The sequence below is a fragment of the Sceloporus occidentalis genome, unplaced genomic scaffold (genome assembly GCF_023333645.1).
Source record: "Sceloporus occidentalis isolate IW3139 unplaced genomic scaffold, rSceOcc1.0.p SCAF_1, whole genome shotgun sequence".
Classification (NCBI taxonomy): domain Eukaryota; kingdom Metazoa; phylum Chordata; class Lepidosauria; order Squamata; family Phrynosomatidae; genus Sceloporus; species Sceloporus occidentalis.
Genome location: NW_028316981.1, coordinates 157780736 through 157798725, shown reverse-complemented (window position 1 = coordinate 157798725; position 17990 = coordinate 157780736). Strand labels below are relative to the sequence as shown.

The following is a 17990-nucleotide window of genomic DNA, read 5'->3' as shown; positions in this document are numbered from 1 at the left end:
TGCTGCCAACTTATTTCTTTAGGTTAGTCTCAAAGGTGCTACAAGACCTCTCTGCATAGGAATAGGAAGCTATTGAAATAACTGCACAAGATCCTGAAGTGTAAAGATAATTACTCTTAACATTAAAGTGAGAATTGTCCAAGCTGTTGTATTCCCCATCACTCTGTATGGACAGTGAAGAAAAATGATAGAAAGAAAATCAACTCATTTGAGATGTGGTGCTGGAGAAGAGTGCTGAGGATACCATGGACAACCAAAACAAACAAATGCATTCTAGAACAGATCAAGCCTGAATTTTCCCTGGAAGCCAGGATGATTAAACTGTGGCTGTCATACTTTGGCCTCATCATGAGGCATGAATCACTGGAAAAGATAATGATGCTAGGAAAGGTGGAGTACAGTAGAAAGAGAGGAAGACCACATGGTTGGAGTCAATCAAAGAAGCCATAGGTCTAGGCCGAGGCCTGCAGGACCTGAGCAGAGTAGTGGAGGACAGGAGGTCTTGGACACATCCACAAGGTCACTATGAGTTGAGGTCAACTCAAGGACAGTTAAACAACCACAGTCCAGATGTGTACCATTTTGCTGAGCAATTTGGCATTGAACATGCATAAACCTAACCATTTGCAGCACTTTTAGAAATTCTATGTAGGAACTGCATATGTCAATAAATAGTAAATATCAGGAGTATACTGGATAGATTTTAACCATTAAACAGCAGTCATTAAACTGTAATGAAAAATTTACCAAGTGAAAAATATTCATATTGAACTTTCCCCATATAGTTCAAATTGTTATTATTATTAGTAGAAAGCACCAGTTAGTCAATGGTAGGGTCAAAGTGTTCTGGAAATGCTTAATTTTCTTTGCTTGCCATTACTAAGAAGTTAGTTACTCTGTAGTTTCTAAAATTTTGCATACTTGAAAATAATTTTATTCATTTTGGCTCTATTTTACTTTGGCCTTATGGTCTACTTCTCATATTTCCTTATTACGGTCCAGGACATTACCAGGTCATTCAGTTGTTCCCAGATGTGACCGGAGAATCTGCACACACCGACCTTGCCCACAATTTATGTGTAGTTTTCACATGCATGTCATGGCATATACATATACATATGTGGTTCATTACATGGAAAACTCTACAAAAAGTAGGTGAATATATGGGTCAGTCTGAAAATGTCTGTCATTCTTCATTATGGATGTTTGCCAAAATCAACCTTGTGCACAAAAGCTTCATAAATGACAAGATCATTCAGCCTCCTATCTGTTTCTCATTGTTCACTGTTTTTTATTGTTAATCTCTAATTTCTAGCATCTAAAGTAGTCATAAAAGAGAAAGTCCAAAGGGAAAGAAAAATGCAGCTACGCCATTGATTTATAGAGCCCATTGGTAAGGTCAGATAGGTACGATGGTAGAATGGGGAATACTAGTCTCTGGTGGAAAGAGATCACAAGGGGAAGAATGCCAATCATAAGGAAGAATGGAAATCAATGATCATCAGCAGAGAAAATATGACACTTGGACTTGATGCATATACTCAATAAGGTACATCATTCTCTGACACATCAGATTGTACAGCTTGCCATGTTGAGTTAGGCTAATCATGTACTAGAGAATTTCCCTGCAATTACTGAATATCTGAGACATTCACTGTGGGGCTGAGACTTTCCTGCAGGGAGATCTAACCAACCCTATGGCCAGGGTCTCAGCACCTGATGGGGAAGCTATCATAGATTGTGGCAGCCCAATGGAAGCCCTGGGTGTACTGTGCTCATTCTTGCTGGTAACCTCACCTGCAAAATATACTATACAATCGGCCCTCCTTATCCATGGATTCTTTTATCCACGGATTCAAGCATCTATGGCTTGAAAATATTAAAAAAGACTATAAATTCCAATTATCAAACACTTATTTTGCCATTTTATATAAGAGACACCATTTTGCTATGCCACTGTATTTAATGGGACTTGAGCATCCATGGATTTTGTTATCCATGGGGGTCCTAGAACCAAAGCCCAGTGGATAACAAGGGCCCATTGTGATAGCATATGGAACTGGCAAAACCACCTTGGAGTATTCCTTGCTTAAGAAAACCCTATGAAATTCATGAAGTCACCAGAAGTTGACAGGTGACTTGAAGGCTCACAGACATATACTGGGGGTGATATTTCAGACCTGTGGAATCTTCTAAAATCATCACAACCACCATCAACAGCAATAACCTTTAGGTCCATCTAACAGAACTGGGTACAAAACAGTGCCTCAGGTGGGTAAGCTTATGCTAGGAATTAAAGGATAGGGTGCTTCAGAGCACTGCAGAACTCAGGAATTTGGATCAGTGTAGGACCAAGCTCAAAGTTCCTTTCACACACAAAACCCCTGCTCCTGGTCCACTTTGCTATTTTCTTCTTTTCTTTTTGGTGATGGTTTGAGGATACATTTTTAAGTTACTGCTACTAACAGGTAAACTGGAGCTCTCAGCAGATCCAGTTTAATTCTGCCCAGCCCTGATCTAAATCTCAGAATTATTGCAAAGTGCACTGAAATAAATTACTGTATATTCAGATTTAGAGGGTTTATAGGCCTGAACCTTGGGGAATACAGCAATTGTCCAGCCTGTTGTAGTGGCTCTGGTGCCATTTTGTTCATATTATCACATTAAAAACAAAAAGCCACAATCTGGATCTTCTTTCCATATGCTGTAGAAGGCAGCATTAAAAAATGTGGGCAAAATTCCAGTGGTTCAAGTGGAATTGCTGTTTCAGATGATTCAGACAGGAGTTGTGTGTTTATTATTTTTTTAATATTGATTTTCAAAAGTTTGTGGGAAGATCTCAAACCCTTGGTTATTTCTAGAGCTAATATACATCCTACGTAGTGAAAGAAATGAAATCAGGAAATGTATCATTTTAGGGTTTGTGGGAAGGGACTTGACGTCTCTCCATAAAGAGCAGGAAGTTGGGGGAGGAGATCCACATCAAAAACATTGCCAGAGATGCCTGCCAACGACATCTACTGAACAAACATACAAACCCAAATGCTCTCCAAAAACCTCCAGTCATGTTGCTCTCTGCAGAGAAACACAAGTGGCATTGGCAAAGTCCTCCTGCGTATTTCTAAATAGGAAAGCTTTCCTGGGGAACAGAAATTATTATTTTGAACAAAAGCACTGCTTTTCAGAGGTAAAACAGGTACGCATACATAATGTACACATGGGCTCACTCCTGCAGCCTCCTTCAGGTGTCCAGCGCTGCAAACAGAGGCAGCCTTTCACTCTTCTTACTCACATAAATCTGTCTCACAAACAGGACACCTTTACCCTGCTGAGAGTCCCCACCAGCTTCAACAGGCTGCCCTCCAACATTTTGGACACAAAAACTGGCACATATGTGGCTGAGCAACATCAGAGTGTGGTCAAAAGGTTGTGGCTAGACAACAAGGGGGCAAGGGTTACTAACAAGGAAGAACACCCAACTACTATTTTAAGCAGAGAAACTTTGCCATTTTTGTGCTGAGTTTAGGAATTCTTAACACACACACACACTCTGGCTGCTACAAATCAATAAACGTAGTACTCTGTGTGTTTGTGCATGCAGCATGATTAACAAATATAATACATTATTAAAAAATCAAAATGTTTTGCTCAGACCTTGCTCATATATATAGCTTTCATTAGATCCGTGGTCACTGCATGAGCACTGTGTTTCACATTCGCCCCATCTGCCTAATGCACATTATAGATCAATGGGAAATAAACTGAATGAAATGAGTTAGGAAAGATCTAGTTGGAAAAAGGAGCCAGCAAGGTGTAATGATTTGAGTGTGGGACTATTACTCTAGAGACTGGGGTTTGAATTTCATCTCGAACTTGTAAACCTACTGGGTGACTATGGGTGAGTCACACTCTCTCAGTCTCAGAGGATGGCAATGGCAAGTCTCCTCTAAAGGAACTTGCCAGGAAAACCCTTAGGGTCACCATAAATCATAAATGACTAGAAGTTGGAAAAAACAAGTCTATCATTTCTAAAAGAAACCCAAAAAACAAAACCCCTATGCATTCCAATGGCCTTTTAGAATATCTCCCTTAGGCTGCAATCTCACACACATTTACCTAAAGTCTCAATGAAGTAGTTGGGCTTATGTCTGAATACGAATGTGTTTAACTGCAGTGTTAATGTAAATGACATATTGCTCTGCAGAGGGGAAAAAACACTTCTCTCAAAGTAAGTAAGTCAGCACTCCACATTTGCTGCTTTGACTTTGGCAGATTTGATTATTTGTGGATTTGATTAATAAGTTCTCTCTAGGAATCTCTGGGTCCTCCAGCACAACTCTGCTGGAAGTTGACCATAGAGTTATGCTGGAGGACCTAGAGATTACTAGAGAAAATGCTTCGCTAGCCATTTATAGTACCTTCAGTATGATTCTATGGTCAATGTCTGGCAGATGTTGACCAAAGAGTTGCACTGGAGGACGTAGAGATTTCTAGAGAGGTGTTCTCTCAGGTTAAAAAAAGTGTTTTTTATTTGTGGTTTTTCCACATTCATGAGCGTCCTGTGCCCCTAACCCCAGCAAATGTGGAGGGCCCACTGTAGATAGCAAAATACCTCCTAATGTTGTACCACAAGTTAAATGTATTTCTTATGGCACTGTGCAGCTCTGGTCTGTGCATGTGTATGTGTGCATGCACACACAAACACAGAAAGACATTAAAACAAACCAGCAAAACTAAGTCTTAAAGTGTAAGATTTATGCAAACCTCAAAAACAATATACAGATAGATGTGAAAGGAGGAGAAGGAAATATTTCAAACTCTGAAATGTTTCTTTGCAATATTTATCTTTTTAAAGGGAAGTTAGAGATGGAAGAGGAATGTAAAAACCATCGGGTGGGGAATCTGAGCATCTATGAGGGTAAGAGAACGCTGTTTTGTGGGTACTATAATTCGAAGGATATCCTTTCCAGGAAAGCCCATCTTATTCACAATTTAAAAGAATGTGATAGCACTTGTGCCCTACTCATCTGTGCCTCCTTGCTTCTATGTGCTTCTAGCAGTACATCCTCCTTTAACTCTGCAGCCACAGTCTTTGCATTGTGCACTTCTCCACTTTACTGCATGTCCTTCTGCTTCCTTTCTTCCTGTGTCAAAGAGGCCCCCAGTTAGCTCTTAGTGGAAACTGCCTCTCTTCTGGTCCATTCTCAGCCTTGCAAATTCATTCATTTATCTATCAAAAGTTTCAACTTTTGCCTTACAAAAGACCTATTTGTGAGGCAGAAGTAAGTAAATGTTGGATTTTCTGTTTTCAGCAACAACCACATGAAGCTCCCCCCATCCACCCTTGATGCAAGATGAAATCTGTTTTGCTCCCACCATAATTTGACCTAATGAAATCTGCATAATATCTTCTTGCACTGCATCTTAATAGTGTCATAAACAGCAGACTTTGGAGCTCTCCCATCTTTCTCTCCCCGCTCACATGTGCCTTTTTGTTTTGTTATCATCTTGCCTGAAGAAGAGTTCAGAAAGCTCTCTTGCTATATCATACCCTCCAACTGTCCTGATTTGGCAGGGACAGTCCCTATTAATCCTCTATTGTCCCACTTTTTCACCTGTTTTTAAAATGCTATGATTTTTCTTTCCTCCTCTCACTTTCCCCCTTTGTTTGCCCAAATGCATAACTGCTGTACCACTCCATAAACACACTTTTCCTTTGTGCTTCAAGGTTACATGTTAACCAGACAAAAACTACAGTTGGTCTTCTTAGAAATTTGATTCATGTGTCATGAAATGATAAGAAAATAATGTATTATTGTTGTGTTTTTATTGGCAGGGAGAGGGCACCTCCTGTACTTTACACATTCGCTTGGTGAAAAGTGAGCCATTTGCAATCCCATTTCAAGGAGCAAAATGTCTTGGGTCAGCCTTGACCTCCATCATTTTGTCTTTGAAACGTCTAAAACAGCAAGGCTAAAAGACCTCCAGAGCCCATGGAGATCTAGGAACAAGTTACATGGGCTCAAGCCTAAATCAGTTCTTCACATCAGAACTAAGTAATTGCAGGAGTATTAAAAGATCAAAGAAAAGACAGGCAAAAAAGAAAAGCAAAACTGATGAAGGTGGAATTTCTAGGGGAGAATAATCAAATGGAAGAAGGAGACATAACATGAACCTTACCTACCATTTATCCCTTCATATACCTCCATGACTTACATCCTTTGACAGGGCTGAGGTTGTAAATAAGCTTAAGCAGTTAGAAGAATGTCTTGGGGCAGGCAGGCCCCTGTATAACAAGCAACATTTGAGGAAGTAGACCAAATCTATACAAACTTGTGCTACACAACTTCTTTCATACAGTTAGTCTTAGGCGTTGCAAGATTGCTTTGCAAATAACATTTCCTTATTACTGCAACCCTCATCCTAATGATAGGGCCATAGCTCCAGTGTTCCTATTGCTTATGACTTGTGAGCTAAGTTTTATGGTTGATTTTGTAAAAAAAATGTTTATAGTAACATCTTAATAATACATTGTATAATCATTATCTATGGTGAGTAATGGGCTACATGTAAAAATAAGGACAAATGAGTATCACTTTGTGTTTTTGAGTAGCATTTCCAAGCTCTCTCTCTTGGTTTGCTGAAATGGAAATGACTACATATTGCAATGCCACTTAAGTTTCATCCTTTTTGGCAACATAAATAGAATCTTCTGAAATTGAGGAAAATGCATCCTCCAAAATGTGTCCCATCCCTCACTATCTGGATTTCTAAGGTTCAAAACACACTACAGAAATAATCCGGTTTGAGACTGCTTTTATTGCCCTAGCTTAATGCTAGGGAATTCTGGGAAATGTAGTTTTGTGAGACATTTAACCTTCTCTGTCAGAGACCTCTGCTGCCACAATAGACTACAGTTCTCAGGATTCCCTAGCACTGAGCCAAGGCAGTTAAATTGGTCTCAAACTACATTATTTCTGCAGTGAGTGTTTTTGAACCTAAGTTTGCAACACAGTGGTATGTCTCAAGGATCCAGATACCTTTAGGCATTGTGAGCTTAGCCCACTGTTCATGTTTCCACAGTCACTGCTCTGAATCCTGAAAACATTGTTGAGGTTTGCTGTCATCTATCTCGCTTGCTGGTCTTTTTGATTTAACTGAAAGGGATAGATTTCATGGAAGAAGTTCAAGATCAACCTTGGAAAAGTTGTCTTTGGTCTAAAATTCCAGCCAGAAAATTACCAGGATTCTGGGAGATTTAGCCCCTAAACCTAACTCTTCCAAGCTGTGGTTAAGATTAGATGTAAAGGAGGACAGGTGCATGAGTGAGTAAACCATTAGTGAGGATATGCAGGAAACTGCAGGGACGGATATATTTGGCCCCATATTTTGATGGGAGTTACAGCCCCAGAGTTCAATATACTGATGCAAAGCACTACTAAAGTTGTTATGATCATTGATGTATCTAATGTATCTAATGATGTTTATATGGTCACATAGGAAACAGCTTCGTAGCAAATTAGGACACTGATCAATCTCACTGATTAGATTTATATCCTACCTTTCTCCTGAGACAGGACCCAGCAGTGCAGTTTAGACAATATACCTGTTAGTGCCTCTCCAAGGTTCAGAGAGGAACCTTTCCTCATTGAACCTGGAGATGCTGGGGATTGAAACTGAGACTTTCTGCATGTAAATCATATGCTCATTATGTGTTCTATGACACTGCCTGCCACTGACAGTGCCCTATCTCCAGTATTACACTTTGGAATAAGAGAAACCCATAGCTAGTGGTGATAACTAGTGTACCCTGGGTCAGCATGGGGAACATTTCATTCTCTAGATATTCTGGACTTCATCACTCATAGGTTCTAGCCATCAAGGCAGGGACGTAGCCAGGATTTTAGGAAGGGGAGGGGTCCAGACTCAGTGCCACCATTATATTGGGGCTTGGGTGTGGCGGCGCAGCAGCACACACCATTCATTTTTCTAATGGAAGGGGGGGTCTGGACCCCAAGAACCCCCCCCCCCCGGCTACATCCCTGATCAAGGGCAATGGAAGGGATTATGGGAGGTGTCATCCAAAACATCTGGAGAAGCTGAAGCCTTCCTAAATATCCCTCAGGTATTCATTTCCATATTTTATGTTAGGAACTATATGTATGGTCTATAAAGTAAAGCACTGATCATATCTGTGAATTTTTATGTTTACATTTGGGTAGGAAATGAAAATTATTATTATTTCGCTAGCATATTATATTAGCATATTTCAAGACCTTTTTTATTCTTTGATTATTATTTTTAACCCATCTTCTTTATGTGTATCAATGGTAGGAAACCACCAACTAATCACAGAGAACACAGAAGATGCTACTGAGTTCATAGTCTATCCAGAAGCAATCTGACAAAGCCTGTTGTGGGGTCATGGATGCTTTATAATCTTTTGTCTTATTTCCACACACCCGAACAGCTGCAGTTCAGAAAGTTAGTTACTTATGGTTGTCCATTTGTGGCAACTGGACAGTACTTGTTTGGTGGATCATCATCTGTCCCAGTCAGTTCCAATTTGGCCAAGCTAACCTTGCAGCAGTTGTGACCACAACAGCGAAACAGTGAATTTCCTTTTGATTTTCATCTATATTTTAAAGGAGGTATTCACGGTGTTAAATCTGTTTTGGGGATTGTTTTCAACACCTTAGATAGCTCCTTTCAAATTCAGACTAGCCATTGACATGGGACTCACCACTGTTTGCTTCTGCCATGTTATTCAAGATTAGTATAATAAATTGTTATGGCAATCCTAATGTGAAACCAGTCCTTGCATGTCTCAAAAAGAGCATCCAACTGTTAATTATTTACTTTTGTTGGCTAAGATCCTGCAATGGGAGATGGAGTGCTGAATTCTTTTCCCTGCCAGTGTATATCATTATATGCAAGCCATCCTTACTGTATAGTTACTTCTGGGAATGGGAATGTGGAGAGGTGTTCCACCCTTCTATTCCACCCACAACTGCTCTGCTGGAGCCAAACCTCTGATGAGATGGGGTCCAGCTCTGGCAAAGCTCCCATTCAGTTTGGAGTAGCTGCAGGAGGAAAGGTGATAAACCAAGAATGGATTCCCTGTAGATGAAATATACTGAGAACTGGACAGCAGCAGTATATCCCTCTTGCTTCTTCTAGACTTTCTGGTGGCTTTTGATATCACCAACTATGATATCCTTTTGGGCTATTTCTGTGGGATGGAACTTGGAGGCACTGTTTTACAACATCTCCATTCTGTTCTAGAAAAATGAATCCAGAAGGTGGTGCTGCAGGATTCCTGTTTGATACCTTTGCCAGCATTCTGCTCTGGTTCCCTTATTATTCCCTTAATATTTACTATATATATGAAATGATTGGGAGAGGTTATCTGCAGCTTTGAGGTCTAGTGCCATGACTATACTGATAATACTCAACTCTATTTCTCCTCTGTCTTGGTTCTGTACCAGTAATGGACTGTGTACGGTCAAACAAATTAAAACCTAATCTGGCCAAGACAGAGGTGCTATTAGTTGGTCAAACGAAAGATCAGAGAACAGGGATTCAGACAGTGCTAGATGAGGTTACATCCCTCACAAAGATACAGGTTTATATCTTGGACATGTTCCTGGTTTCAGCCCTGAGTCTGGAAGCTCAAGTTTCAGTGGTGGGTAAGAGTTAAAGCTAGTATGCCAGGCTGCACTCATTCCTGTAGATGTCTCATTTGGCCACAGCGACATATGCTTGAGTTAATACCTGGTTTGGATTACAGGAATGTGCTCTAAACAATACTACCTTTGAAAAGTGCTTAGGAACCTCAGCTTGCCCAAAGACCTTAAGATGGACTGCTGATGGGCTCATTATAAGGAAAACACAATTGCCTTGTTACCAGAGTTCTACCAGCTACTAGTCACTGTTTACCGGTCAGCATGATTCAAACTGCTGGTTGTGACTGATAACACCTATTCCATTTGGGTCCAAATTATCTGAAAGACTGTATTTTCCCCTGTGTGACTGTAAAGGCATAGCAATTTTCAAGAGAGGCCCTTCTCTCTGTTCCACTACCCTCACAGGTATATCTGGTGGCAACATAGCAGAGGGCCTTCTTGGTGCCTACTCCCAGGTTCTGGAACTCCCTTCTTAGGGAGGTTCAGCTGGCTCCCTTCTTGTCCTTCCTTCAGTAGAATTTTAAAAATTCTGGCAAGTTTTTGGGAACTGATAGTTTATAAGGAAAGGGCTTTTAGCAGTGTGCTGTACTGTTTTTATTTCTTGCTTTTTAAATTGATAGGTTTTAAATATTTCTATATTGCTTATCAGTGCTCTTAAACACTCCCTAAGTGGTTTACAATGTGTAAGCTAATTGCTTCCAACAAGCTGGATACTCATTTTAGCGACTTAGGAAGGATGGAAAGCTGAGTGGACCCTGGAGCCCTTCTTGGTATCGAACTCACAACCTTGTGGCTGTGAATGGCTGCAGTACTGACATTTAACCACTGTGCCACTAGGGTTCCCCAATTTTAATTAATTTTAATGTTATTTATCGATTAAAATATTTAATTGCTGCACCTGAAGAATTTATTGCAGCATACAGTAAAATCAATTAGGGACTATAAATAACAAGAACAATTTAAAAAGACTAAAATACATTGACTATATCAATTAAAAGCAGATAATAATAATGCCAAGCATGGCATCTGTGCAAATTGGATCAAATCAGATTGCCCTTGAAAGCTTTAATAAAACCTCATTTTGACTAGGTACCAGAATGACATCAGCATGAGTGTCAGTCATGCCTCTAGCAGGAAGGTATTTCATAACCAAAGTGTCTTTTCATATTGGGAATTCATATCTAATCCTATAGACATCTTAATCATAGCTTAACTATAACTTTTATAACATATGTTTTCAAGCTCTGTGTGTTTTTATCTTATCTGTTTTAATTTTTATAAACTGCCTTAAGTCCCAGTTCTGAATAAAAGGTGGTGTATAAGTAAATCATCATCATTGGGCTGAACCACTTATTTTCAACATATGTCATTATGGCAACATTTAAAGCTTCATGCCCTCCTTTAGAAGGTAAAAGACAGCCAATTGATGCCTCATAATCGAGGCTTCAGTTCCACATGTGGGGTAACCTTTAGCTGCAAATTCAGCTGGTAACCTGAAGTAATGAAGTGGCTGATGAAGCACTCTACCACTTACCTACATCCATACTCTTTTGGAAAGCGTTGAAGCTGATGTGTTAAAATTTCTCCAGAACAATATGGTGGGGCACTCAAGCAACCTCAACATCACATCCACATTTTATCACTCTTCATTATTAAAAAATAAAGTCACTGTAAATGGATGGTAAGTATCCAAACAATGTGGTGGCCCTAAACATCCTAGCATTTCCCTTTCCTCCTTGAGACAGACCAACTGTGAACAAAAGCCATATCTCTTCTTAGCATCGTTTACTATTTTTCTCCCATGTTTATCTGATTCCCCGCTAGACCGTCTCACTTCCAGAATGGCTTAAGCAATGCATAAAGCTGTGTGTAATTTTGCAAAGCTATAAGTCCCATTAGCAAACAATTGGACATATGTCGTCTTTTCTGCTCACCCCCCCCCCCCCAATATGAAAAGCTCACAAATACATTACATTTGTTCCCTTTCATAAGAAGCTGGAGACACAGACATATGCACACACACACACGGCTCCAGCCACCCAAACCTGTAATTCCTTTGGCTACAAAAAGGGCCAAATTCTGAATAGCTGGGTCCTGTTGACTCACTTTCTGCGTCAAATAGTAAGGGTCAAAGTCCTCCAGTGGTACAGCAACCAGGCCTTTCGGGATATCCCCATAGATGAAAGGCAAATTCTTCCCTGCCTCCAGGTCACTGTTTGGTTTTGGTTTATTGTCTTCATCATCATCCCTGTGACTGCTGTCTTGTTTCGGACGCTTCTTCTTCTTTTCTTCTGCAATACGCTTCTCAATGTTAGCCAGAGATTCTGGAGTGAAAGGTCTAAAACTATCAGGGCCTGGTGGTGCAAGCAGCCGCCCTGCCATTTTTTCATCCTGCAGAAACTTCTTTAGTTATGTTGCACCCAAGACAGGTCAGCTCTGTATGGAAAAGAACATGACAGAGAGCACAAGTCATTCATCAGTTTAATGGTGACTGGGTGAGCCATTTGGAAGGGGAGAATGAATGTGGCTGTTTGTGCTACATGGACACTTACACTAGGCATGCTACTCACCACCTGCATCTTCTGAAAATGATTGTTAAGCTAATTTGGGGTGCACTTTGGGATACTGCTGTTGTCACATTTTTCTCCCTTAAAACTATCAGGATTCCCAAGCTTATTAGCCCATGATAAAAGAAAGAAAGCAGCTAGCCCATGATAAAGCAAAACTTGTAGAAGAAAGCAGCTAGTGAAGACCATTTCTAGCATTGCCCTGATGATTCCACCATTTTGAAAGGCGATCTTTCACTAATGGCAACCTACCAACTAGTTTTTACTCCTATATTTCTCTGTTTCTTTTGTCCCTTTACCACCACAACCACTTGCTGAACAGTTCTGTCTAGTTTCAGTGATTGCTAAGCCTGCTAAGAGAAGCATGATATATTTCAAAATATCTGATCTGTTAAATCAGGGGTTTTCAAAACAGTGTTCAGAAGCCCTGGGGTTCTCCATACATTTACTGAGATGTTGCAATAAGAAAACAAATAACAGGGGAGAAGTCACAGTGAGAAACAGCTCATTTACTACTTCTAGATTTCCTTGGCTGTGGGCAGCAACAGGAAAAATGCTTGGTATGTTGGGGCATTACATCAGCCTAATTCCAGTTATGCTGCCAGTTGTAGTTTTTACATGCTTGCATAAGGAGGTACCTAGTACCTCCTTAAGCAAGCAGCTTTGCATTTGTCCTGTAGCATAATACTTTGGCTTTTAAAGCACCGCCTTTATGTCACTACTTGTAAAAGCACTTCTTTTAGGCTTGGCTGGTGTTTTACAGAGTGCCATCCAGAGACCCAAGTGGCCTGGTCAGAGTCTGGCATGAACTGGGTATGAGTCCTACAGCATGCCCCAGAATTCTCTGCAGTACACAGGAATTGAATGACAAACGCTTGAAGGAACCTTGACAGGTCAGTCCATTTGGACAAGCTTCCAAGAGGCTGAGAAAATAAAAAACAAAAACGGTGTCAAATTGAACTAAACTCCCTTCCCAAGAACTCAGCTCTTCTGCAAGAATGTTAAAGTAGATATCTTAAGCTTGGCATGTTGAAGTTCAGCATCAACAAAATGTAAATTGGGAACAATAAATCAGTAAATAAATAACAATAAAATATTTTGGCTTACACATGGCACAGCAAGGGTTTGACCCTCAAGTATGCCTAAGACTACTGCCATTCACTCACACACAATACAGCCTTGAGGTATGTAGCAGTCTGTGTGTTGGACCATGACTTTGGAGGCCAGGGTTCGATTTGTAGCTTAGCCATGAAACCCACTGGGTGATCTTAGGGAAGGCACATGCTTTTAGCTTCAGGGGAAGGCAATAGCAATCCTCCTCTGAACAAATCTTGCCGAGAAAATCCCATAATAGGTTTTCCTTAGGGTTGCCATAAGTTGGAATTGACTTGAAGACACACAACAACAATATAGACGTATATATGCGTGTGTGTATATATACACACACACCTGCATGTAAACTGATTAGTAATTAAGCTCATAAGTCTTCTAACTCTTTAAAGACAAAGTTAGCTCTTCCCTGTGACAACAGAAATTTCTAACATGCTTATTTTAAAAGAATGTACATGTTAGTTCAGCAAAACCAGAGAGCTGCTATTTAAAATAGAAGCTAAAGCCCTACTAAAAATGTTGTACTGCAATGCATACATTTATATGGTACCATGGATATCAGTGTGGGTGTCTGTGAAATTTTAATAGGCAGAAAACAAATGGTAACATGTCCTCTCTGTGGCTTTTGGAATGGATTTGGGATCAGTCAGTGTAATGAAGGTGGGACCAGGGGCCCATATCTACTAATGAAAAGATCAAGGGTGATCAACCTGTGGCCTTTCAGATGTTGCTGGCCCCCAGTGCTCATCAACTCTAGTTACCATGACTAGTAGTTGGGGGAGTAGTCATGATAAAACCTGTGGCTTAATAACACATGGAGGGCAACAACGTCCCCATCCCTGGAATAAAGGTTCAAATGCTAGCCTACTTATTATGTTTTCTCTCTTGCTTGTCTGAATTATTTCATTGACCTGCCTGCTTGAATTCATGTAGAACACTAAGCACTAATGAATCTGCTTTATCCTCATTATGAGTTAGTGTCTAAATGATCAGATGATACCAGTTTGATTCATTCTTTCGCACATCTCTAGAATAGTGAAAATTCTGCCTGGCAGGAACAAGCCCTACAGTCCTTTTTTATTGAACACATGCCTAGAAGTTGGATGTACGTGAGTTGGGAAAGATCATTCAAGTTTAAAAGATTCGTAGGTATCAGGAATGTTTGGACTGGCAATATATATACTGTATTAGAATATTTTAAAAGATTTCATGGGTTCCAAATGATAGTCTAGAGAGGGGTGTGTGTGTGTGTGTGTGTGTGTGTGTGTGTGTGTATCCCAGACAAATCTAGATATTGAGGGAAAGATGACTACACCTTTTAGATTTAAAAATAAATAAACAACAATTTACCCCATACCTGCCAACATTTCACAGTGAAAACTGGGACATGTATAGCCAACCAGCATTAGAATGTAGTCAGGATGGCAGAAATTATTGAGGAAGACTACACAAGCTAGGAGACTTTGTAGCATTTTTTCTTTGTCTCAGTCTACAGAGAAGGGCAAGATTCTGGCCCCTCCTCAATTCTTCCCCCACTGAATTGAGTGCAAACTGCTTTTGCATTTTGAACCCAGTTTGTAGCAACTGAAGTAAGCCAAGGGTGAAGGGGGAATATGGGAAGAAGAGTGAGAAATTAGGATACTCTAAAAACTGCAGAAAAAGCAGAATGACAGAGGAGTCAGACTGTCCTTGTCAAACTGGGGCAGAGGGAGGGTATAGTAGCCTCTCTGCCCCTAAATAAATTATCTCCAGTATTCAGCATCTATGGCCCATCAGGGATAAGCAGTAATACAGCAATTGCTGGATATTCCACAAGGACCATGAATGGCCAGCTGGAATTACATACTACACACAAGCGAGTGTAGGGAAAGATGGTTTGGCTACTCCTTAGCAGCACAGCTGGGGTTAACAGAAAGTTCATCTTGCAGACATACAGCAAAATGTTTCACCTGCTGATTTCTGCAGTTCAAGCTGCTCCTCCAAATACAGAAGGAACTGAGTCCTCCCCCACCTCAATCCTCTCCAATAGGCCTCAGCATAGCAAGGTGAAATCGCCACAAACTGCACATAAGGCAAATCCCCTTGCCGTCCCCAAGACAGCAAATCTCCATTGCAAATAAGTATATAAGAAAGCTCTTTAATTTATGGGGTTGGTGAGAAACGAGGGGGAATAAAGGAAAATCAAATCAAGCACCTATTAGCTTGAAGGATGAGTCTGGAGAAATAAGTTTGCATTCAGCAGGGACTGCACAGTGTCCCCAACAAAGAGGGCACCCACCCAGTATGATGGTGTTTCTGACTGAAGTATAAGCATGACTCAGAAAAAAAACACAACCAAACAACAAGCCCAAACACATGGAGTCAGTCTGTATCCAATGCTCCTGTAGAGAAAACACATGGACATAAATGTATGTCCCCAGAGATAAACCACACCAGCACCCCCTCCTTTTCTTTGCAGAGGAAGCCTTTATGCTGGGAAAACAGGAAGGAGACTGCTCTGTGCTTCCCTGCATGAGGGCTGACAGTGTGAGCTTTCTCTCACTGAAGGAAAGGGAGTGGAATTCTAGAAGCTGTGCACTGATGCAACGGCACTGCAGCACTGCAGACTGAAATACAACAGAGCACACGGGCTTTGGCACTTAAGGGAGTAGTCTAGCTGTTGGACGGGCTGGAGGTGCAGAAATAATGTCATTGCTGCTGCACACACCAGACACAGATGGACTGGCTTATAAAAATAAGCACAGAGGATGCCCTTCTGCAAATAAAAGGAAGCCTTATCAGCTCTGTATCTCCCTCAAACACAAATGCACTCTCACGCACAGTCCTTGGAGAATAAAACGATGGGCTAGCGAATCAGGAATGATGACTCAACATATTACTTGAAGCCAGTGATCCCTTACAGGACCAGATATTATGATGCATCTATTCCAGTATTAAATCAGTCATGAACATCATTAAGATGCCCAGGTTGTGTACCTTACCTCTCTTATCCTGCGACCACAGAGAACAGTGGGCTAGATGAACATTAGTGCTACCTGGAGTAGACTCTTTTGGAAATCCCATCAATTTAAGTGGGTCTGTTCTAGGTCAGACACTGGATTAAGCTCAATGAACATAATTTTAACAGGAGTTTGCTACAAATTAAGTATTCCTTATTGAAATGCTTTGGACCATCTGTGTGCCACCTTGGGTCCATTTATGGGAGAAAGGCAGCATGCAAATGAAATAAATAAAATAAAGTGTTTCGGATTTGGGATTTTTTTTTAATACCTGCATTTGCATATACATACATAATAAGTTATTTTGGAGATGGGACACAAGTCTAAACACAAAATTCACTTATATTTCCTACTGTACATACCTTATACCCATAGCCTGAAGGTAATGTTATACAATACTTTAAAATAATTTTTGTGCATGAAACAAAGTTTATATATATCAAACTATCAGAAAGCAAAGGTGTCACAATCTCAGCCACCCATGAAAAAAGTTTTATTTTTGGAGTATTTTGGATTTCGAAATTCCAAATAAGGAAAACTCAGCTTCCTGTGGTGCCTTGCTAGAGTGCTGAACTCTGTCCAGCTCAGGGTCAGAGCCCAACTAGGCCTTAAAGCTGTCTGGGTCATCCTTGGCCATATATTGTCTCTCTGATCAGCCTACTTTGAGGACTGTTGGAAAGATAAAACTAGAAGAAAGTGAAATATGTTAGCTCTTTGGAGAAAGGATGAAGTAAAATAAATGAGTATGTAAGCAAATATAATTTGTGAGGAGTGATATTTCTTAGGTTACTTGGCAGAACAAGGAGGCAATGGGTTGATGTACATTGCTGGATTCATCATGACTAAGACTGCAACAAATAACTAGATTAATCAACTGAAATGTTTGCTAATTAAGCACAGAAGACACATCTACTTAGCAAGGCTGAGATGGCACAGTTTTGTATTTATTTATTTAGGCTATGGGATGTTAAATATTATAATAGATAACAAAACAAGAAAAATGACCTGGGCCTTCATGTTGTGCACAGTAGGTTTTTCTTTGTTCAATCCTGCACTTTCTGGGAAAGTTATTCTTTGGACTACAATTCCTAGAGACCTCCAAATAATGCTTGTTGTGAATATGATTACTGGTCATATTGGTTGGGTATTCTGGGAACTGAAGTCCAAAAGTAAGTTTTCTGAGCTCTGTCTTTGACATATATAAAGCATCTATCTTGAAGTTTTGATAACCTATACAAGTGTTTAAATTTCCCAAATCAATACTGGGAAGTTTGATTAATCAAGAATTCTTTCACACATTCCTTTTAAATCTACAGTGCCTTTATTGATTTAAATTCCTTCTCTTGTTTTTAATTATGCTTTTTATTGTTAGCTGCCTTGTTATTGCTGTTTTTCAGTGGAAGGTTGGCATATAAATATTAATAAATTATTATTGCTACTAGTCCCCCTCCTTGTATATCAGTTGGCATAGACACAACATATTAGTTCTGTCAAATGGCTAGTAGTTTATTCAGAGCAAGCATTAGAGTATCCATGATTAATTGGTTTTCCAGCCTTATCTCAGTGAGCTGGGCCTCTGCCACCAGGCAGATGGGCCTAGAAGTTCTTGTTCGCATTATGGCAAATGT

The 17990-nt window shown here is 40.2% G+C and overlaps 1 protein-coding gene across 1 annotated transcript in view; it reads right to left on the bottom strand.

The window, feature by feature from the left end:
* LOC149322489 (sodium channel protein type 8 subunit alpha-like) overlaps positions 1 to 17990 on the bottom strand; it is a 121294-nt gene that overhangs the window by 79564 nt on the left and 23740 nt on the right. Inside the window, exon 2 of the mRNA XM_089478564.1 lies at positions 11793 to 12122. Coding sequence (XP_089334690.1) covers positions 11793 to 12068 — 276 coding nt within the window. The 5' untranslated portion in view covers positions 12069 to 12122. The remainder of the gene's footprint in view (positions 1 to 11792; positions 12123 to 17990) is intronic.